Source organism: Scylla paramamosain, chromosome 7 (genome assembly GCF_035594125.1).
Source record: "Scylla paramamosain isolate STU-SP2022 chromosome 7, ASM3559412v1, whole genome shotgun sequence".
Taxonomy (NCBI): domain Eukaryota; kingdom Metazoa; phylum Arthropoda; class Malacostraca; order Decapoda; family Portunidae; genus Scylla; species Scylla paramamosain.
In genome coordinates, this window is record NC_087157.1 from 14,097,006 (window position 1) to 14,120,925 (window position 23,920).

The 23,920-nt window shown below is 40.0% G+C and overlaps 2 protein-coding genes across 3 annotated transcripts in view; one reads left to right on the forward strand and one right to left on the reverse strand.

Annotated features, from left to right (window-relative positions):
• The first annotated feature begins 12,047 nt into the window (after positions 1–12,047).
• LOC135102116 (uncharacterized) lies at positions 12,048–18,330 on the forward strand. Of its 2 annotated transcripts, none has more exons than XM_064006889.1 (7): positions 12,048–12,097; positions 15,358–15,445; positions 15,982–16,143; positions 16,356–16,745; positions 17,298–17,399; positions 17,624–17,743; positions 17,918–18,330. In XM_064006889.1, exons 2-7 carry the CDS (start codon positions 15,359–15,361, stop codon positions 18,158–18,160), a joined length of 1,104 nt encoding a protein of 367 aa, XP_063862959.1. In that variant the 5' UTR covers positions 12,048–12,097; position 15,358; the 3' UTR covers positions 18,161–18,330. The 2 variants fall into 2 exon arrangements, with proteins under 2 accessions (XP_063862959.1, XP_063862958.1); XM_064006888.1 differs by having other exon boundaries at positions 12,051–12,097; positions 16,338–16,745.
• Positions 18,331–19,967: 1,637 nt separating this feature from the next.
• Positions 19,968–23,920, reverse strand: part of LOC135102117 (myb-like protein Q) — a 47,634-nt gene continuing 43,681 nt past the window's right edge. Inside the window, exon 10 of the mRNA XM_064006894.1 lies at positions 19,968–22,355. Coding sequence (XP_063862964.1) covers positions 22,293–22,355 — 63 coding nt within the window. The 3' untranslated portion in view covers positions 19,968–22,292. The remainder of the gene's footprint in view (positions 22,356–23,920) is intronic.

A 23,920-nucleotide genomic window follows, 5' to 3' on the forward strand; every position in this document is an offset into this window, starting at 1 on the left:
GCTCCCTTGAGCTAATGTCTGATGCCTGGTGTCTCCTTCCTACAAGTGACTCCCGGCCCAGCTGTGCACTACAGAGTATCTTCCTGCTTGGTGATGTTCTCATGCATTGCTTATTGTTAATGTTTATAGTTATCGCTACCAGTTGTCTTGTGATCATCTCATCACGGCACCCTCCTCTACTTGTGTCTCCTTCCTACACGTGACTCCTCGCCCGCCTGTACACCATAAAGACCTTCCTGCTCGGTGATGTTCTTCCCGTGCACTAAATAGGGTTATCGTCACCAGAAGTCTTCGTATCTCCTCATCCCGGTAGTCTCCTCGCCTATGAACCGTCTCATTGCGGTTCTGTTCCCAGCCAATGTCAAACTTTGCAGTCATCGTACATTGGCGTTATAGTGAACCTTTCGAAAACCCACACACCAAGCAGTCTCAGGAAGAGGCTCCACCTTAATTTACTGGGCATGAAAGGCGTTATTTTTAAAAGCCAGTATTTTTAAACGTTTTGTATTCCCGTAAGGAATGATTAAACAGATTCTCGTGGGTGATTTTCACATTACTGATAAAGAATCTTAGTTAAACAGTACACACAAAAAAAGATAAATGACAAAAAAATAATAAAACACCCTTGAAAACCCCCTAATAATTTTCACTCCTACTTCTAAAACCTGTTCAAAATTAGTTGAGATAAGGCATCCACTCGAGGCGCTTAAGACACCGGACCTGTACTGTGATGCGTCCTATGGAGAAGACGAGTGTGTGATGAGCGCCTCTAGAAGGAAACTCTGTCTCCCCGTCCTTGGAGCTGACAGGGTGGTGGGGCTGAACTCGTATTTGTAGCCTCAAGCCTTACCACCCCGTAAGCCCGCACCTCTACCACGCACCTAAACCACGCACCCACCACGCACCTACCACGTACCAACACACATTACGCCACGTACCCTGCGTTCCCGGAAACTGATTGTATGAATGTATTACTGCTGCTGCTGCTGCTGTTGCTGCTGCTGCTGCTGCTGCTGCTGCTGCTGCTGCTGCTGCTGCTGCTACTATTACTACTACTACTACTACTACTACTACTACTACTACTACTACTACTACTACTACTACTACTGCTGCTGCTACTACACTTAATCATGTGCTACTGCTGATAATATTTACGGGATCATATAGTTTCCTTTTGTGAATAGAGGTTTCTGCAAGAGGAAGAAAGAAGAAGAGACAGAAGAGGAGGAGGAGGAGGAGGAGGAGGAGGAGGAGGAGGAGGAGGAGGAGGAGGAGGAAGAGGAGGAGGAGGAGGAGGAGGAGGAGGAGGACGAGGTGGAGGAAGAGAAGGAGGAGGAGCAGGAACATAAGATTATAAGAAAATAGGGGAAACTCCAAGAACACGTATGGCCTACATGTGGCAGGCCCAGCATGAAACATGCCAACCTTTAAGGAAGAAGAGGAATGGGGGGCAGAAGAAAAGGAGGAGGAGGAGGAGGAGGAGGAAGAGGAGGAGGAGGAGGAGGAGGAGGAGGAGGAGGAGGAGGAGGAGGAGGAGGAGGAGGAGGAGGAGGAGGAGGTGATGGAGGATGAAGAAGAGGAGGATTTGCAATAGCACCCCCCGAAACCCTGGTGTCCTTCATGAACTGGATCGCGTGAAGTCAGTTCGTTAGTCACAGCAAGGAGTTCCCGAGAATGTCATGACGCAGAGCTCATCAACATAATGCATACTCAAGCGCACGGCGTCATTATCTCACAGCCATTGTCAAGACTCGTGTGACTGTCTTCAGTGGCGTGGCGTGGGAAGACTCGGAAAAGTAAATGTTCGCTGTATAATATAATCTACGTATATGATATTCTTTTTCTTTCTTCATGTTCTTTTACTCACGACACAATAGCAAAGGCAAGGAATACGATTAGTATGTATTCTTAAACGGTTTAGGGTTCCATCAAAGGCTATAGGGATGATTTCCAAGTTTCTTCTAGGTGTTTCCCTTTCTTATAATGCAGAAACTTTGTTAAGCTATCATTACAATTCCTAAGACGCCATTTAAAATCTCCGCAGGCTACCAGAAAAGCGTGTTAAAAGTAGCAATGATAAAACATCAAAGTTTAAGAATGTGAAAAAAAAGTCGTAGGAGGGTGCAGGAGGAGGTGCAGGGGTTGGAGGATCGCGTGGCATAGTATGCTAATCGCTGGTGGTCTTTACTGTCTTTACTAATCAGTCAATCACTAGCCGCCGTATATCTTTCATGAAATAGCAATGATAGGGTTCACAAGCGCAGTAGCAACAGACAGCCGCACTAGAGGACAGCTGGGAGGCCGCGTGCCGAGCAGCCCCGAGGCTGAGAGGATTCATTTGAACAAATATCAGAGAGAGAATATGAACTCTGTCATCTTGGCGGCCTGCCTCTCCTTCATCACCGTGAGCTCCCTTGTACACTGAATGAGAACGACCCTGACCTTCCGCCGGGAAAAGGTTCAAGTCAAGAACACCTGTGGCCCCGCTCCCGCCGTAATATTCCTCAAGGTGACACTCAGAGGCGGGGCGTGGTGCGGACAGGCGGCCAAGGCTGCCTCGAAAGTCGCGTGACCAGCGAGCACTGCGTCGCCACCACCGTATGTCATTTATTCCTGTCACTTTTTTTTTTTTTTTATGTAAGAGGGACACGGGCCAAGGGCAACAAAAATCCAATAAAAAAAAAAAGGCCCACTGAGATGCTGGTCCCCAAAAAGGATCAAAAGCGGTAGTCAAAAATTGAAGGATTAGCGTCTTGAAACTTCATTCTTGAAGGAGTTTAAGGTGAAAATACAGAAGCAGGCAGGGAGTTCCAGAGTTTACCAGAGATAGGGATGAATATAATTCATTACAGAGGTGGACAGAATAGGGGTGAGAGGAAGAAGAAAGTCTTGTGCAGCGAGGCCGCGGGAGGAAGGGAGGCATGCAGTTAGCAAGATCAGAAGAGCAGTTAACATGAAAATAGCGGTAGAAGATAGCAAGAGATGCAACACTGCGGCGATGAGAAAGAGACTGAAGACAGTCAGTTAGAGGTGAGGACTTGATGAGACGAAAAGCTTTTGATTCCACCCTGTCTAGATGAGCGGTATGAATGTAACTCCCCTCCCCCAGACAGATGAAGCATACTTCATATATGGACGGATAAAGTCCCTGTACAGAGTAAACAGCTGGAAGGGTGAGAAAAACTGGCGGAAACGTCTCAGAACACCTAACTTCATAAAAGCTGTTTTAGCTAGAGATGAGATGTGAAGTTATCAGTTTAGATTATAAGTAAAGGACAAACCGAGGATATAGAAGAGGGGGACAGTTGAGTGTCAATGAAGAGACGATAATTGTCAGAAAGGTTGTGTCGAGTTGATAGATGGAGGAAATGCGTTTTTGGGACATTAAACAATACTCAGTTTGCTCTGCGCCGGTCAGAAATTTTAGAGAGATCAGAAGTCAGGCGTTCTGTGGCTTCTCTGTGTGAACTGTTTCCTTCCTGAAGGGTTTGATGCCTATTAAAAAAGACATAGGAAAGTGCAGGGTGGAATCAACTGCGTAGGAGTGGATAGGACAAGAAGTTTGGTTTGGAGGATCATTGATGAATAATAGGAAGACAGTGGGTGACAGGACAGAACCCTAAGGAACACCGCTGTTAATAGATTTAGGAGAAGAACAGTGACCGTCTACCATAGCAACAATAGAATGGTCAGAAAGGTAACTTGAGATGAAGTTAGAGAGAGAAAGATAGAAGCCATAGGAGGGTAGTTTGGAAATCAAAGCTTTGTGCCAGACTCTATCAAAAGCTTTTGATATGTTGGATGCAAAAGTCTCACCAAAATCTCTAAAATAAGATGACGAAGACTCAGTAAGGAAAGCCAGAAGATCACCAGTAGAACAGCCTTAACGGAACCCATACTGGCGATCAGATAGAAGGTTGCGAAGTGATAGATGTTTAAGAATCTTTCTGTTAAGGATAGATTCAAAAACTTTAGATTGGCAGCAAATTAAAGCAATAGGACGGTAGTTTGAGGGATTAGAACGGTCACCATTTTTAGAAACAGGCTGATTGTAGGCAAACTTCCAGCAAGAAGGAAAGGAAGACGTTGATAGACAGAGTTAAAAGAGTTTGATTAAACAAGGTGAAAGCACAGAGGCGCAGTTTCGGAGAACAATAGGGGGAACCCCATCAGGTCCATTAGCCTTCCGAGGGTTTAGGTGAACGAGGGCATGAAAAAACATCATTGCAAAGAATTTTAATAGGTAGCATGAAGTAGTCAGAGGGTGGAGGAGACGGAGGAACAAGCCGTGAATCGTCCAAGGTAGAGTTTTTAGCAAAGGTTTGAGCGAAGAGTTCAGCTTTAGTGATAGATGTGATAGCAGTGGTGCCATCTGGTTGAAATAAAGGAGGGAAAGAAGAAGAAGCAAAGTTATTGGAAATGTTTTTGGCTAGATGCCAGAAGTCAGGAGGGGAGTTAGATCTTGAATGATTTTGACATTTTCTATTAATGAAGGAGTTTTTGGCTAGTTGGAGAACATACTTGGCATGGTTTTGGGCAGAAATATAAAGCGCATGGAAGTCTGGTGAAGGAAGACTCAAGTACCTTTCATGGGCCACCTCTCTATCTCTGTATAGCACGAGAACAGGCTGTGTTAAACCAAGGTTTGGAAGGTTAAGGTCGAAAAAAAGAGTGAGGAATGTACACCTCCATGCCAGACACTATCACCTCTGTTATGCGCTCGGCACACAGAGACGGGTCTCTGACACGGAAGCAGTAATCATTCCAAGGAAAACTAGCAAAGTACTTCCTCAGGTCCCCCGAACTAGCAGAGGCAAAACGTCAGAGGCACCTCCTCTTAGGGGGATCCTGGGGAGGGATTGGAGCAATAGGACAAAATACAGATATGAGATTGTGATTGGAGGAGCCCAACAGAGAAGATAGGGTAACAGCATAAGCAGAAGGAAAGTTAGGAAAAGGTCAAGAATGTTGGGTGTATCTCCAAGACGGTCAGGAATGTGAGTAGAGTATTGCATCAATTGTTCTAGGTCGTGGAGGATAGCAAAGTTAAAGGCTAGTTCACCAGGATGGCCAATGAAGGAAGAGGAAAGCCAAAGCTGGTGGTGAACATTGAAGTCTCCAAGAATGGAGATCTCCGCAAAAGGGAAGAGAGTCAGAATGTACTCCACTTTGGAAGTTAAGTAGTCAAAGGTGAGAGGTATACAGCACAGATAAATTTAGTATGAGAGTGACTCTGTAGTCGTAGCCATATGGTGAAAAACTTGGAAGATTCAAGAGCGTGAGCAGGAGAGCAGGTTAAGTCGTTGCGCACATAGGCGCAACATCCAGCTTTGGATTGAAAACGAGGATAGAGAAAGTAGGAGGGAACAGAATAGGGGCTACTGTCAGTTGCCTCAGACACCTGTGTTTCAGTGAAGAAAAGAAAATGAGGTTTAATAGAGGAGAGATGATGTTCTGCAGATTGAAAATTAGATTTAAGAACGAGAATGTTGCAGAAGTTAATGAAGAAAAGTAGAGGTGGGGTGTCAAGACACAGGGTCGTTATCAGAAGAGCAGTCCGACCTGGGGACATTTCTGGTCCCCTTCCCAGATGGGGACTCCGAGGCTGATGTAGGAGTCGCCATGATAATTTTTAATTTTGAGTGAAGGGTGTGTGTGTGTACTTATAGTTTTGTGTGAAGGAAGAGAGTTGTCTTTAGAGGGCAGGCTGTGACTGCCCCCTTGTGTTGTGAGACACAAAGGGAAACGTTCCGTGAGGTCACAGCTGGGTTTAATGATAGATTCACAGCACCACTTGATCCAGTGCTTTAGATCTCACTGGGAGTAACTCTCGTTTCGGCAGGTGCCTACTGCCTCCTGTGAAGGCGATAACAGGCTGGCTGTGCCTGGGGACACTGGAGGGAGAAAGAGATGTTGGGAAACTGTTTGCACAGTGAACCTTGGAGGACAGAGGTAGGAGAGGAATTGAATGATTTAGTAGTTTAATGTGCAGCAATATAGCGGTCTGATGGCATCGCTATGAATGTAGAGATGAGGATCTGGTCGCGGCTTCCCAGGTACCCTGCGGGCGATGTACAGCCTGACGGAACTCTTCATATTCCAACCAAAGTGGTTTTACGAAGGCCAATTTAAATTTACTTGTTTGACCTCTTTTTCTTTTTCTTAAAAAAAAAAAAAAAAACTAAAGAAGTATTTCTTTTATTTTTTTTTAGCTTAAGAAAATCCAAGATATTTTACTTGATTTTTTATGAAATTCTCTAAAGTTTATCTTTCTTTTTTCATAGAGAAACAATGTCTGAGGCGGGGCTGAGGAGACAGCCTGAGCCATCTTTGTACCTGAAACTCTACGTACGCATGCCCAGAGCCCTCCCTCTTCGATATAGGTCCTCTCTAGTTTCTACCACAGATAAAGGCACTTAATCTAACACTCTATGCCGGAATCCCTTCCTTTCTTTAACACACACACACACACACACACACACACACACACACACACACACACACACACACACACACACACACACACACACACACACACAATATGCTTACGTTGAACGTTGTCTTGTGTTTGCCACACTTTTTGTAATTCTGTTTTAATTTTTTTTTTTCCTTCATTCCATCATGCTCATTACGCGCAGGAAGTCTGATCGTGATTATTACCAGCTGTGGCGGTGGCGTCTCGGGGGTACGCGGTTTAGTATTATGATGTGTTACGCTTGAAGACTTAACGCCGCCCGGGACTGTAATATTCCACCCAACGCTTGAAAGGCAGGGGTAAGAACGCCGCCGTGGAAAGAATGATGTTACGATTATCTTTACCTTGATTTTCATTGCATAAGAATCTCTCTCTCTCTCTCTCTCTCTCTCTCTCTCTCTCTCTCTCTCTCTCTCTCTATGTGTGTGTGTGTGTGTGTGTGTGTCAGCATTGTCGTAAAAGTTTCTTCCTAGCACTGAACTCCCACGTATTTAACAAGAGTTTGAATAACTACGTACATAGTGTACTGCAATGTTCCATAGGTAAAAAATAAATAAATAAATAAATAAAATAAAATAAATAAATAAATAAATAAATAAATAAATAAATAAATAAAAGGTAACTTTTTGCTTATACAAACACTTAAGATCTTTAACAAAACCAGGCTGATTGTACCATTCATAGTTTGGCTACCGCCTGCTGGGATCCTTCGCCAGCAATACACACAGTTAAGAGCCAGTCACAAGCAGTGCGCCGCGGGAATGCCGTTGCTTTGTGCTTCAAGCTCAACCGGCTCCTCAATTCACTTTTTTCCTTAATGATAAACATTTGATCTAGTTTTTACACATCCTGCAGCAGGATATGACAGTGATGTATTCGTTATTTCTTTTGTATGATTTTATCTCATTTCCTTGTGTCCTTTTGTTCTACATCTGGGGGGCAAGCTGAAACGGTCTAAGCTTGTCTTTTGCCAGCTCCTGGAACAGATCAGCTAGGACTCTTATTTACATTAGGTGTGATGAAGTAAATAAATGTTCATCATTAAGCATAGCGATGGAAAACATCATACGTAATACATTAAACTTGCCTGATTTCCCTTCAAGTTCCGTTATGTTACGCAGTCTGTCTGCTTGTCTATCAGTCTATTTGTCTGTCTGTCTGTACAATCTACAGAAAGTAACAGCCACACTATAGGAAAATAGAATAATCTTTTTTCTCTCTTGCTATCTTCTACAGCAATTCTAATGTGTATTGTTCTTCTGATCCTAACTGAGAGTATCGTCACTGCCTGTACGAGCCCTGAGGAATGAAGGACTCTGATATACTAATGCAATGCGCGGTACTGCCTGTATTTAGATCACCACACTGGGGACTGACTTATTCAGCAACCACTCAAGCAATATCTTTTAGTAATCTTCCATGCCAATCACCTCATGAACACACGCCCTCCACCAATGACATCACAACAGTACTGAAGTCTTGACGGGAAGCTCAGGGCGCCGGCTACCACAGGCTATCTTGAACACGTACTGTCGCTGTTATTATGAATTTTAATATGGACACTTCTCTTGTTTTATTTATCTGCACCAAAGGGGAAAGATTATTACTTTGTTTTCATCTTCTGTTCCATATTCTCTTCCATACCCTTCCATACTCTTCCATACTTTCTTCCTCCACACAAAACTACAAGCACCTAATAACACACACACACTTCACTCAAAAATTTAAAAAAATCATTATGGCGACTCCTACACCAGCCTCGGAGTCCCCATCTGGGGAGGGGACCATAAATGTCCCCAGGTCGGACTGTCTTTCTGTCGACGACCCTAAGTGTCTTGACACCCCCCTCAACTTTTTCTTCATTAACTTCTGCAACATTCGCGGTCTAAGATCTAATTTTCAATCTGTAGAACACCACCTCTCCTCTTCTAATCCTCATCTTCTTTTCTTCACTAAAACTCAGGTGTCTGAGGCAACTGACAGTAGCCCCTTTTCTGTTCCCTCCTACTTTCTCTATCCTCATTTTCGATCCAAAGCTGGATGTTGCGTTTATGTGCGCAATGACTTAACCTGCTCTCGTGCCCACGCTCTTGAATCTTCCGAGTTTTTCACCATCTGGCTACGACTACAGAGTCACTCTCAAACTAAATTCATCTGTGCTGTATATCTTTCACCTAACTCCTCTGACAGTAAGAAATTCTTTGACTACTTAACTTCCAAAGTGGGGCACATTCTGATCCTCTTCCCTTTTCAGAGATCTCCATTCTTGGAGACTTCAATGTTCACCACCAGCTTTGGCCTTCCTCTCCCTTCACTGACCATCCTGGTGAACTAGCCTTCAACTTTGTCATCCTCCTCGACCTAGAGCAATTGGTGCAACACCCTACTCGTATTCCTGACCGTCTTGGAGATACGCCCAACATTCTTGACCTTTTCCTGACCTCTAATCTTTCTGCTTATGCTGTCACCCTTTCTTCTCCGTTGGGCTCCTCCGTTGGGCTTCTCCGTTGGGCCAAGTCTGTTCTCCAACTAGCCAAAAACTCTTTCATTAACAGAAAGTGTCAAAACCTTTCAAGATCTAACTCCCCTCGTGACTTCTGGCATCTAGCCAAAAACATCTCCAATAACTTTGCTTCTTCTTCTTTCCCTCCTTTATTTCAATCAGATGGCACCACTGCTATCACATCTATTTCTAAAGCTGAACTCTTTGCTCAATCCTTTGTTAAAAACTCTACCTTGGACGATTCTGGGCTTGTTCCTCCCTCTCCTCCACCCTCTAACAACTTCATGCTACCTATTAAAATTCTTCGCAATGATGTTTTCCATGACCTTGCTGTCTTAAACCCTCGGAAGGCTTATGGACCTGACTGGGGTCCCTCCTATTGTTCTCCGAAACTGTGCCTCAGTGCTTGCACCTTGCCTAGTCAAACTCTTTCAGCTATGTCCGTCAACATTTACCTTTCCTTCTTGCTGGAAGTTTGTCTACATTCAGCCTGTTCCTAAAAAGGGTGACCGTTCTAATCCCTCAGACTACCGTCCTATTACTTTAATTTCCTGCCTATCTAAAGTTTTTGAATCTATCCTCAACAGGAAGATTCTTAAACATCTATCACTTCACAACCTTCAATCTGATCGCCGCAGCATGGGTTCCGTCAAGGCCGCTCTACTGATGATCTTCTGGCTTTCCTTCCTGAGTCTTGGTCATCCTCTTTTAGAGATTTTGGTGAAACTTTTGCTGTTGCCTTTGACATATATAAAGCTTTTGATAGAGTCTGCCACAAAGCTTTGATTTATAAACTACCCTCCTACGGCTTCTATCCTTCTCTCTGTAACTTCATCTCCAGTTTCCTTTCTGACTGTTCTATTGCTGCTGTGGTAGCCGGTCACTGTTCTTCTCCTAAATCTATTAACAGTGGTGTTCCTTTCCTGTCACCCACTCTCTTCTTATTATTCATGAATGATCTTCTAAACCAAACTTGTTGTCCTATCCACTCCTACACTGATGATACCATCCTGCACTTTTCCACATCTTTTCATAGACGTCCAACCCCTCAGGAAGTAAACATTTCACGCAGGGAAGCCACAGAACACTTGACTTCTGATCTTTCTAAAATTTCTGATTGGGGCAGAGCAAACTTGGTATTGTTCAATGCCTCAAAAACTCAATTCCTCCATCTATCAACTCGACACAACCTTCCAGACAACTATCCCCTCTTCTACACTGAACATCCTCGGTCTGTCCTTTACTTATAATCTGAACTGGAAACTTCACATCTCATCTCTAGCTAAAACAGCTTCTATGAAGTTAAGTGTTCTGAGACGTCTCCGCCAGTTTTTCTCACCCTCCCCCCCCAGCTGCTAACTCTGTACAAGGGCCTTATCCGTCCATGTATGGAGTATGCTTCACATGTCTGGGGGTGGGGTTCCACTCATATTGTTCTTCTAGACAGGGTGGAATCAAAAGCTTTTCGTCTCATCAACTCCTCTCCTCTAACTGACTGTCTTCAGCGTCTCTCTCACCGCCGCAGTGTTGCATCTCTAGCTGTCTTCTACCGCTATTTTCATGCTAACTGTTCTTCTGATCTTGCTAACTGCATGCCTCCCCTCCTCCCGTGGCCTCACTGCACAAGACTTTCTTCTTTCTCTCACCCCTATTCTGTCCACCTCTCTAACGCAAGAGTTAACCAGTATTCTCAATCATTCATCCCTTTCTCTGGTAAACTCTGGAACTCCCTGCCTGCTTCTGTATTTCCACCTTCCTATGACTTGAATTCCTTCAAGAGGAAGGTTTCAAGACACTTATTCATCACTTTTTGACTGCTGCTTTTATGGGACTGGCATTTCAGTGGGCACTTTTTTTATTGGATTTTTGTTACCCTTGGCCAGTGTCCTTCCTACAAAAAAAAAAAAAAAAAAAATACTACCTCTTATTTCTGTCAGCACGTTTATGGACGGAAGTTAGATGCAAAATTATGTGCTCAGGTAATTATTATCATTTCTATTATTTTCTGAAGTTCATGAAGAGTACAATCTATTAATAGAACGCTGGAAATCTCTCTCTCTCTCTCTCTCTCTCTCTCTCTCTCTCTCTCTCTCTCTCTCTCTCTCTCTCTCTCTCTCTCTCTCTCAATCTCTCTCCCTTTCTCTCGTTTACGTCCCTACATGGTCCTTACTCCTCCTCCTCTTCCTCCCTCCCTAACGGCCTCACCACATCTCCGCCACCTCCTTCTCTTTCTTCTCACTCCTGTGTCCTTGATCCCTGGGCGGCGGGTGGCAGCTTCACGGGACCCGCAAAGGACCGTCATTTAGAGCGTCCTGTTATTACTCAACCCTCTTCCTCCTCCGTCTAACATATCTTTCTGTCATGTATTAGTATTTTTTCCCTTATCATTATTATTCCATGCTCCACTTTGAATATCGTTCTGTTATTCCGGTCCAGCCTTGCGTGTTTAGAATATCAATATTTTTCACTCATACCACGCATATATTTCGTCCTGCCGTACCTGGTATATTCTTATTATTACTAAAAGGGGCGTGGTGACTCTCTGGTGCAGTGACTTTAAGATTCTCCGTTCGATTCCAGCTCACGGCAGTTTCTCGAAGGGAGAGAAGCATAGCGCCCTTTCTCGTAATTTCAGTCGGTGCCGTAAAACACAGTCCTGCTCTTGCGACGTCATGCCTCAATCATTCTTCATTCATGCTTATTACTACGACCATCACCGTCAATGTCTTCACTTCACTGCACAATCAAGTTTACGTTAATTACGTAATTGCAATATATATGTAGTCATTTTTTCCTTCACACATCACTTTTTAAGTTTTCTTTATAACATCTCAGTTTGATAGTCAAATCACTTCATGGGTTACGATGATGATGCAAAAAAATAAATAAATAAATAAAAATAAATAAATAAATAAATAAAAAATAAATAAATAAATAATGAGGAGGATGAGGGGGAGGAGGAGGAGAATTGAGATAAAGGAAGATACGTAAGGCAGCTAGGAGTGAGAAAGTGGGAGGGCACCGGAAGACCCACCCTCACCCTCGCCGCCCTAACCCACCCCGCTATATAAGAGAGGCTGCGACCCTCCCTCCCACACACACACACAAATACGGCCCAGGTGAGTCGGGAGGTAGCTGGCGTGCGTCTCTGGGGCACACGCTGAACATGTGACGAGCGTGATGGCGAAGCGATGGAAAGACACGTGGACTGGCATGAAGAGAAACGCAAGAATCCAATAAGAAAAGAATTTTAGTGTTAGTTTTCATGAAATATTGTTGTGAAATGGACAGTGAGTGGGAGTCTTCAACTTCAACGTACGTAAAGTATGTAATTTTGGTAATGAAAACGGAATAGATTGTAGCTGTTAGCAGCGATGGTAGCAGCTATGAGCGGTGCGAAATTGCCGTGATAGTGGAGCGTGAAAAACCCTCCCACATGATGGCATCTCCCTCAACTCTGCAACAATACGATCACGAGGGACCGAGAAGTATATATATAAGAACTAAAACAGAAACTAAAATTCGAGAGAAGAACGGTGAGATGCACCAGAATGCGACATGTGGCGAATTGATGCACCACGCGGGGCGAGGAGCACGGAGCTCCGTACTACAACCTTCTGGTTCTGAGGGAGCACTGTGAGATGTGGCCATAAATATAGTGGAAATTGTGGCTTCCATGAATATTTTGAGGATTTTAGTAAAATTTCTAACAGAGCCCCCCCCCCTCAATAAACGAGAATTAGAAAACATCCAATCATCGGTGTCCTTTGAAAAGTCCTTATGAGATTCTTTAGTATTTTAAAATACTGAGTCATTTCGCTAGTAACCGACCCACATTCCTAAGTTTGTAACTCTGCTGACTTACACCTGTCGCAATCTCGTCAAACTAAAGAAAATCACGTGGACTTCATTTATGAACATACAATAATAATATTCCAAATTATTATTTTTTTTACATAATCTTAATGTTATGAAGAATCTAGAATCTTACTAATTCTAATAATAATAATAATAATAATACTGTATGTAACAATGAATTACAGGGCCGTTTCTAGCCTTTTGGGCCTTATTCGAAATGCTGTTTGGAGGCCCTATCTTGTGGAACTAAGATGAGTGGATCCCCAACCCTTTAAAGCGGTTCGGACCACTTCTTTCACATTGAAATGTATCAATTTGATGGATTTTAAGATAAACACTGAATTCTTAAATATGCCTATTGCCTATACTTTCTTTAACATGATTATACACGTAATACAGTAGAAGTGTCCCTTCAAGGCATACATTCGGTTTCGAAATTACAAAGCACTCAATATAACAGAAATCAAAATGAAAATGTATAAATTATACTAGATCAACCGACCGGAGGCAAGATACCATAATTCGCCCAACTTTCATGATAGAAAACAACAGAAACCCTTAGGTGTCGTCGTGAAAGAAAACAGAGTGAAGAGCATAAACTATAAAAATTACCCTCAAAATTACGGCTGTCGCTAAGATCACTAGCAGATGAAATACACCCTCCATATTATATGCTATATGTTAAGGCATTATTTACAAAAATATTGAATTATATGAAGAAATTTAATATATATATATATATATATATATATATATATATATATATATATATATATATATATATATATATATATATATATATATATATATATATATATATATATATATATATATATATATATATATGTTACGCATAATGTGGACAATTGCCTAATGTGAACATTAGGCAGAAAATTGCCTAATGTGTACATCAAGCAAGTAGGTTGCGTAAAGTTTACAAATTGTTAACATTAGGCAAAAAATGCCTATTGTTCAAATTATGCAGCTCAATTTTGCCCAATGTGAATAAGGAAAACATAATTAATTAATGCAATATTAGTATAAGTAAAATAGGTCAATCGATCTCAGGGTTCAGTTGAGTCCAATCACAAATTTTTGCATGATCTGCCTGGGTGACAGCGCGAGTTGCATTTAATTTCTTTTCTTAGGCAGCTGCACCTTCCTGATGTACATTGAGTAGTACATTGACACTTTGTATAACCTTGCCCACCAGTGGCTCTTGCTGTTGCTGTTCTCATCGATAGGCAGATATCAGGAACCTCTTCAGACTTTATAAGGGTCTGTTTGATCCCACTTAGGTCAGCTGGTGTAAATTTTGTTCTAATAATAACCTAACCTAACCTAACCTAACCTAACCTAACCTAACTATAACAGACCCAAAGTTTCGAACAACATTCGAACAAAACTGTAGACACTGGTTTGTCATTCAATTCACATTAGGCAAAATACCCTTGCCTAATTTGAAAATCATGCCTAAAGTGGACATTAAGCAAGTAAGTTGCCTATTGTCAACATCGTGCAAACAAATTGCCTAATATGAAGATTAGGCAATTTCACTGCCTAATGTTCACATTAGGCAATTATCCACATTATGCGTGACATATATATATATATATATATATATATATATATATATATATATATAAAAGGGTATCCTCGGAAAAAAAATAAAATAAATAATAATACCATAGGAAATCAACACCATGAATGTCTTACCTTTGCTCTATGGGCATTTGTCTCCTGCAACTTTCGAGGTCACGTCACCGTCACTCCTCAGAGAGGATTCCAAGGATTCTCTACATTGTTGGTCGCCACTGACTGATGGCTGAACTGCCTGAGCCTTGGCGGGACAAAGCACCACGTGGATGCAGAATCGCGCTCTGGAGTCCTAATCCAAATTTCAGAATACAACAAAATCCCTAAAAAATATCTGAATTTCTGGAAAGTAATAAAAAATTCAGCAGATCTGTCGATACTCAAAAAATAAATAAATAAATAAATAAAATAAAAAAATAAATAAATAAATAAAAAATAAAAAATAAATAAATAATAATAATAATAATAATAATAATAATAATAATAATAATAATAATAATAATAATAATAATAATAATATAATGGCAGCTTCGGGGGGCCTTGTGTAACTGCGTAGTTTACATATACATTCGTAGAAATTACCCTGATGAATTATACGGATCACTTTTGTCTGACAATGAGACTGTAGTTCTGTAATAATCATATTGTGGTAACATTCTCAGAAATATTTTTAACAGGCGCTAGCGTGTTTGTTGTTTTCAATAGTGTTATTATTATTATTATTATTATTATTATTATTATTATTATTATTATTATTATTCCAGTGATAGCTTAACAGTTTCTTTATCGCCAATAGGAAAAAAAAAAAAAAAACACCAGTGAGAAACTACCTCCCCATCTCTGTGACCCTTTGAAATAATACTGATCAGAGAAAGCTTTTCAAAGTACCGGCCATGATTCTCAGTGTTTGTTTCTTATTTCAAAGGATGCTGGTGAAGGTGACATTGGTGAGCTGTCTGGTGGGCAGTGTGGTGGCTCAGGACTCTGCCCTTGGGAAGACAGCCTACTTACAGGTATATATATATTCGGTCACCTTTATAGGTTGTATATAACATCTTTCAGTACAATGCAACTCTTCTCTTCATACATATATATAGAGAGACATTCAGTATTGCAATAAGTACTGCTCCTGTTTATATATATATATATATATATATATATATATATATATATATATATATATATATATATATATATATATATATATATATATATATATATATATATATATATATATATATATATATATATATATATATATATATATATATATATATATATATATATATATATATATATATATATATATATATATATATATATATATATATATATATATATATATATATATATATATATATATATATATAATTGATTTGTCTTATCTACTTTTATTTGTCTCCTTTTCTCCTGTGTGTGTAAATCACCAGTGTAAAAGAGCATGATGGTGTGTGTGTGTGTGTGTGTGTGTGTGTGTGTGATAATTTGCCATAACCTCTGTGGTTGCTAGAAAAGCAAGTTGGCAGAAAAACAACATTGTTCATTGTAGCTGATGGCTGGATGTCTTGGAGAGACTTCGTACAAGGAATATCTGGATTCAGTGGCTGCTGCTGGAAGGGAGTGTGGAACCAGTGTGGGTGTGCAAAGCTTCTTCCCTGGGCTGGCTTCCTTATTCCATAGTCCCTCCTTAGCACATTTCTCACCAGGACAGGTAAGCCAACCTCTTTACCTTCTCTAATTTACAAATCGAACAAGTGAGCCAGGCATCTGACCGAAGAAATTTCTCTACATTGCTGGGTTATTGCCATGTTTTTTTTTTGTGACATCACTTAGTTTTTATATTGGGCTCCTGTTACTCTATAATTCTGAGCTTTCTACAATGTGGTCCTGCTTCCTGGCTGGCAGAGAATCCCCTTCTCACAGCTTGGCTCAGTGGTTCTCCAGGGACCACCAGGAATACTTGGATCATCAAGGATCACTCCTCAGCATCCTGGGATACTTTCACAACAGCTAGGGGTGTTTGGTTCGCAGCCAGGAATATCAGGACAGCCAGGAATATTATCAGGACAACTGGGAATATTATCAGGACAACCAGGAATATTATCGGGACAGCCAGGAATATTATCAGGCCAACCAGGAATACTATCAGGACAACAAGGAATATTAGCACAACAGCCTGGAACATTCCCACAAGAATCTGGAATATTCTCCTCACTAGTAGACAGCCAGTCAAGGGTGACACCAGTGGGCATCACGGACTCTGTGCCACCTATCTCCTCACCTGTTGGGCCTTCCTACCCAGGCATTCGGCAGGTCAGTTTATTATGACACCCTTGCCATCTCCACTATATCCAAAGTTGAACACCCCAATTGAAAATTTCAATTACTCCCTCTTCCTTCTGATTATTATGCCCTATTCACAAGATTCTTCTTAATGAAATGTTACATGCCTTCTCTGACCTTGACCTTCAGAAGGGAATCTCTGTTATTGTCCTAAGAAGCTCTGCTCACCATACTGAACCCTGACTTATCACTCTCTCTTTTTACATCCATCAATACCAATTCTCCTTTCTTGTGCAGTTTTACTGGCCACTCTTCACTTTCTAACTCAAAGGCACTCAAATATCTAAACTCTATAATTTTCTACACGAGTCTGACATATTCATAAATGATTATCTAACAGGTTGTTTGTGCTTCTTGGTCATGCTCCTTTCAGCTCATTTTGCAACATAAAGGCAACATCTGAACTCAGTTCTACTGATAAAGACCACAGTAACATAATTTGCAACAAGATAATTTGGATGATGTAATCAATTTTTTCTAAGTATGATTTCTTCACACCAACTTGTTTTTTGTTTTCTCCAGAAACGGACAGTCAATCTGAACCTTGCAGATATCAAGCAGACAAGAGAGAACATGCGTGCCCTGGTCAACAACTTTACCTGCATCCTCACTAAGTTGGCTGTGGTTGGTGGCTGCTTTCTAACATGCTTCTTAGCACCTTCTCAGTTCTATAACAATTGCAGACAGATCCTTTCATACTTTCAGTTATGTGAGATAAATTCATACCTAAGAGTTTTTAACATTTCTTTTTCATTTATGTAATCACGCAATCTAAGATTTTATACATATCAATGACAATGCTATTGATTTTTCTTTCCAAAGTAAATTACTGTATTCGTCCTATGCAGGTGAATGCCAACTTGGACCTCAATCACTCGGGCCTCAGCAACAGTGTTGTCAACCTGCCAGTTGCTAGAGAACTCAAGCAAGACCTTCTGAATGCCATCAACTACTGCACGGATATGACAGTGAGTTTGTCATTTGACATACAAGAATACATTAATTACTTGCAATTCCATGTGCATCTTTCTGATTTTCCTACTTCCTCTTCATCTCTACAAGAAACTTTTTTGTGATGTGATTCATGATCACAACACAAACATAAACCTAAGTAACTATTGATAATGTTTAATTTTTTACAGCAATGTCTTCCATTGGAGAAGCAGCAACTGCCAGTACCACATAAACTGAAACGGGTCATGGAGTATGTCAAATGTGAAAAGGAGATGCGTCTGAAGGCTTGTCACAAACACAGCATAAGGCAACGTATCCAAAACATCAGCCTGGGCCGCTTGCCTCATGATGGCAGCCAGTTCAATAGTGTAGAGGAAATAGTCACTCTTCTGGTGGATGCACAGTCTGCGCATGAGTTGGAGCTCATCTAGACTTAAGTAATGTTGTGGCATGACCAAACCCAGACCAGTCTGACATGATTGGTGGTGTGATGTAATTGAGAACAGAACAAAAGAAACTGCTTGTTGTTTTCCAAATGAGCTTTTACACTGTGAACAGGAAAAATTATAAATAAAAAAATAAATGCTTCATATTACACAAATACTTTTATAATAAATAAATGCCTAACTAACTAGTGATAATGAATATATAAAGGAACTCTTAGTTTAACATAAATCTGAAGAAGCTTGTATGTGGGAGATAATTTGTTGCACATCACAATAATAATCATTATGCTCTCCTGTTGTTCTAGGGTCTGACACATCCTCTTAATGACTTGCCTCTTGCTATATTCTACTATTATTTACTTGTTCCCTCTTCTGTAGCATCATTGCATGACCTTCTACTCCCTCTTCTAGTTATTTCACCCATCTCACTAATGCAAGACTCTCAATGTCACCTTCCTACAACTTGAATACCTTTAATATGGGAGTGTCAAGACACCTAAAGAACTAAATTAGCCTTCCCTAAAGACTGACTGCTGTCTCTTATGTAGTAGTGATGGAAGGGGTTTTCTTTGACTGCTATCTCTTACGGAGTAGTGATGAAAGGGGCTTTTCTTTTCATAACATTTAGCTCCCATTGTCGTCTGCCTTAAACGCAGTAAACAAGAAAGCGGCTCTAATCAACAGGAGAGCCCCATCACAACCATCCACTTAAGTGGAGCTCTTAAGAACAAACATCACACATAGTACATCTATCAATCAAACTATATATCAGACTGCCAATCCCACACAGGGTGGCTATGACAGTGCCACACACTCGCACACACTCACACAAACATTATTCATACTCTTAGCCCTGTCAGCCCCTGGTGCAAAGAGACAGTCTAATGGGCCACTGCACTGTATTTAATGACAGGCATCTGCATATGTAGTTGTATCCATATGCAGATAACCATACCATTAATAACTTTATTTTTATGAATGGTTACAAGAGACAAATGAAAGTTTAAGTGGGAAATGTTGGTGGAAGACTAAAACTGAAAAATCTTTGTTAAACTGTTAATCACTGGTAACTTTACCCTGAATTTCTCAATGCCATTTGCCACACTCTTTTTTTGTGGCCTAGGCCAATCTCTGACATGAAAAAAAATGCATTGATAAAAAAAAATGAAATAAAATAAATGAATAAAAAATACATTTTGAGCTTCATCCAAACCACTAAAATATCACTGGGAAAAATTTACTAAAACCAGATGTAAGAATCTGCAGGAATATCATGATGTACAAGGAAATAATAAGTGGCGAAATACTGAAGAAGAATAGGATATCCTAATATCTCCAAATAAGTCTTCTTTCTACCATGCTACATGAGATAGGCAATACCATTTCACACACTTTTTTTTTTTGTATATATATATATATATATATATATATATATATATATATATATATATATATATATATATATATATATATATATATATATATATATATATATATATATATATATATATATATATATATATATATATATATATATATATATATATATATATATATATATATATATATATATATATATATATATATATATATATATATATATATATATATATATATATATATATATATATATATATATGTAAAAGGGGAACTGATCAAGGGAAAAAAAAAGGCCCACTGAGGTGCTGGTCCCCAGAGTCAAAAGTGGTCCTCAAATTAAAAGATAAGCTTCTTGAAACCTCCCTCTTGAAAGGGTTCAAGTCATAGTAAGGAGGAAATAAAAAAGCAGGCAGGGAATTCCAGAGTTTACCAGAGAAAGGAATGAATGATTCAGAATATTGGTTAACTCTTGCATTAGAGTGGTGGACAGAACATTTAAGTGAGAAAAAGAAAGTCTTGTGCAGTGAGGCTGTGGTAGGAGCGGAGGCATGCAATTAGCAAGATCAGAGGAGTAGTTAGTGTGAAAATAACAGTAGAAGATAGTATGAGATGCAACACTGGCGATGAGAGAGAGGATGAAGACAGTCAGAGGAAAGTTGATAAAACAAAAAGCTTTTGATTCTACCCTGTGAAGTGAACTATCTCTCATACGTGTGAAGCATACTCACCACATGGTTGGATAAGGCTCATGCTGAGTTAGCAGCTAGGGGGGTGAGTAAACTGGCAGAGACGACTCAGAATGCCTGAAGCTGCTTTAGCTAGAGATTAGATTTGAAGTTTCCTAGTTTAGATTATAAGCAAAGGACAGACTGAGGATGTTCAGTGTAGAAGAAGGGGACAGTTGAGTATCACTGAAGAAGAGGGGACAGTTATTTGGAAGGTTGTGTCGAGCTGATAGATGGAGGAGTTAAGTTTTTGAGGCACTAAACAATGTTAAGTTTGCTCTACCTCAATCAGAAATTTTAGAGGAAAGATGTCAGGCGTTCTGTGGCTTCCCTGAGTGAACTGTTTACTTCCTGAAGGGATGGATGTCTATGAAAAGATGTAGAAAAGTGCAGAGTGGTATCATCAACATAGGAGTGGATAGGACAAGAAGTTTGGTTTTAGGAGATCAGTAATGAATAATAGGAAGAGAACGAGTGACAGAACAGAACCTTGAGGAACACCAGTTATTAGACTTAGGAGAACAGTGAGCATCTACCACAACCGCAATAGAACAGTCAGAAAGGAAACTTGAGATGAAGTTACAGAGAGAAGGATAGAATTTGTAGGAGGGTAGTTTGGAAATCAAAGCTTTGTACCAGACTCTATCAAAACCTTTTGATATGTCTAAGGCAACAGAAAAAATTTCCCAAAAATCCCTAAAAGAGGATGACCAAGACTCACTAAGAAAAGCCAGGGGATCACCAGTAGAGCAGCCTCAATGGAACTCACACTGGTGATCAGATAGAAGGTTGTGAAGTGATAGATGTTTAAGAATCTTCCTGTTGAGGATAGATTAAAAAACTTTAGAAAGTCAAGAAATTAAAGCAGTAGAATGGTAGTCTGAGGGATTAGAATGGTCAAACTTTTTAGGAACAGGCTGAATGTAGGCAAACTTCTAGCACAAAGAAAAGGTAGATGTTGATAAATAGATTTGGAAGAGTTGGACTAGGCAAGATGCAAGCACAGAGGCTCAGTTTTGGAGAACAATAGGAAGGACCCCCAACACATCCATAAGCCTTCTGACGGTTAAGGCCAGTGATGGAATGGAAAACATCACTGCAAAGGATCTGAATGGATAGCATGAAGTAGTCAGAGGCTGGAGGAGAGGGAGGAAGAAGCCCTGAATCATCCAAGGTATGATTTAAAATGAGGATAGAGAAAGTAGGAGGGAACAGAAAAGGAGCTACTGTCAGTTGCCTCAGACACCTGTGTTTCAGTGAGGAAAAGAAGATGAGGTTTAGTAGAGGAGAGATGGAGTTCAAAAGATTGAAAATTAGATCTAAGGCCACGAATGTTGCAGAAGTTAATGAAGAAAAAGTTGAGGGGGGTGTCAAGACACTTATGGCTGATACCAGAAGAGCAGTCCGACCTGGGGTCATTTGTAGTCCACTTCCCAGGCAGGGACTCTGAGGCTGGTGTAGGAGTTGCCATATTTAATTTAGAATTTTAAGTAAAGGGGGTGAGTGTAATTAGGTCCACATAGTTATGTGTGAAAGAAGAGAGTTGTCTTTTGTGAAGGCAATTTCAAAATGTGGCAAATGAACTTTAGTGTTTGCATGAGACTGAAATTGAAGGTGAATGTTGGGAAGGGGAAGGAAGCAGGAAGAGGAAAGAAGCAGATATTTGTGTGATTTTAGCAGATTTTATAGGATGAGTGCACTAGAAGCAAGGTGTGAGGTGATTATGCAAAGTAAGAGGAAGAAGAAAGAAAACTGAACTATTTGGGTTGAAAAGAAATACAGTGAATTATCTTAGTCACATTGAGAAGATGAATAGTAAGATGTCAGAAAAGTAGAGCGAGATCAGAAGTCCACTAAATAAAGGTAAATCTCTTGATTAGTAATGAAGATAAACAAAACCTATAATTATGACAATGTACAGAACTATCTTTCTAATGTACAGAACTTAAACTTTGTTAACCAATACTGAAATTTCTTTCCAATAACACTACTCTTCTTCTCTTGATGTTGTTTCAAGATGAGTCTGGTGATGATGTGTTTGTACATATTTGCTGATGAGATGACCAGTCTTTGCCCTGTGAAGAAATATGTAAACATAAGAATTGTGCAAATAAACAGGTACAATAAGTACATACATACATATGTGTCTATGTAAATAATGTTGATCCTCTGCTGATAACAAAATTTGCTTCTGCATGAAAGGGTTCCTTCCCAATATGCTAAAAGATTCACAGCTGGTTACATAAAAAAAAAATAAAAATAAAAATATATACAGTACGGTTCTATTATATGAGCATCCATTATATGAGAAACTGATGATACAATATGTGTAAATTAGGGTAAATTAATTTTCTTTATAAGAGTGCAAAAAATCTGATAATACGAGCTTCAATCTGAGGCAAGTAGAATTACAGTTTAAAATGCACAGCTTCCAGTGCACTAGCACATCCAGACTGTATGGTGATGTACAATGATTCAGATGCACAGAGATGAGTCTGTGAGTGCTGGAAGAGAAATGTGCACTCCTCCCATGTCCCTTACCCACCATGCATTCTCCCCCCACCAGTCCTTTTAAAATGAACTCAGCATCTCTTAGACTCCCACTCTTACAGGCTTACTGATTGTTATTATACTTGTACTCTATCATCATTTTGGTTGCAATCATATTTACAATACAGTACAAGTATAGTGTATGGTGCTGTATGTGACTGATTGGTGCTTGGATGCATTACAGTGTTACTGCTGGCATGTTCTTTCATCTGCTGTCTTTGGTATGGTGTTGTGTGTGTGACTGACCATGTGCCATGGTGTTTAGATTGTGCCTTATTTTGCTTAAGTGCTAATTATGCCAATGAGTTCCAGTGCAAGTCCTAGCAGTAAGGCTAAGCAAGCTAGAGCACCTATATCACTCACAAAGGTAGTTGTTAAGAGGCACAGGAGTGATGAGTGAGTTACCCTTCCTGACACATTAGCTTTGTATTGGTGAATGTTATGCACATTTTATATGTTTAGTTAATATGAAATCATGTTCTTTGTAAGCTGTTTTCTCTTTTGAGTTGGATCAACAGTTCTGCAATGTAGACATATTTGTTGTGTTTGGTACCATATGTCATAGCTTGAGAACACCTTTGACAAGGGTCATGGGACCTAATCCCTTTTTTTTCCATTAGTTATGCATTTCGTTACATGAGAATTTGTTATATGAGCAATTCAAATGGAACCTAACTGCTCGTATCATCAAGATCTCCCTGTATTGGACTGACATCCATATATGGCAGGCAGCCAAAACAAAGGATGCTAAAATTTAGAGCTCCTGGAGGTGAAGGTGAAGCTGGATATGCATTTCTCATAAACTATGGTTGCAGATAAAACTGCAATGTTAAAATATCAATATTTGCAGATATGGATTGCAAATTTCTTTTATTTCCATAGTCATGGCTGGGAATGCTGATAACTTTCACACATATTACAGTAATGCTCAGTGCATTTTATCTGCCACACAAAGCTCCAGAGAAAAGAAAAAGGGAAGGTGGGGAGGAAAAAATAATAAACTAATAATAGTAATGAGACAATAAAAAAAAATTATAATATATTTCAAGAATGTAAAAGCAGATTTATCAGGGGAGAACATGTACAAGAG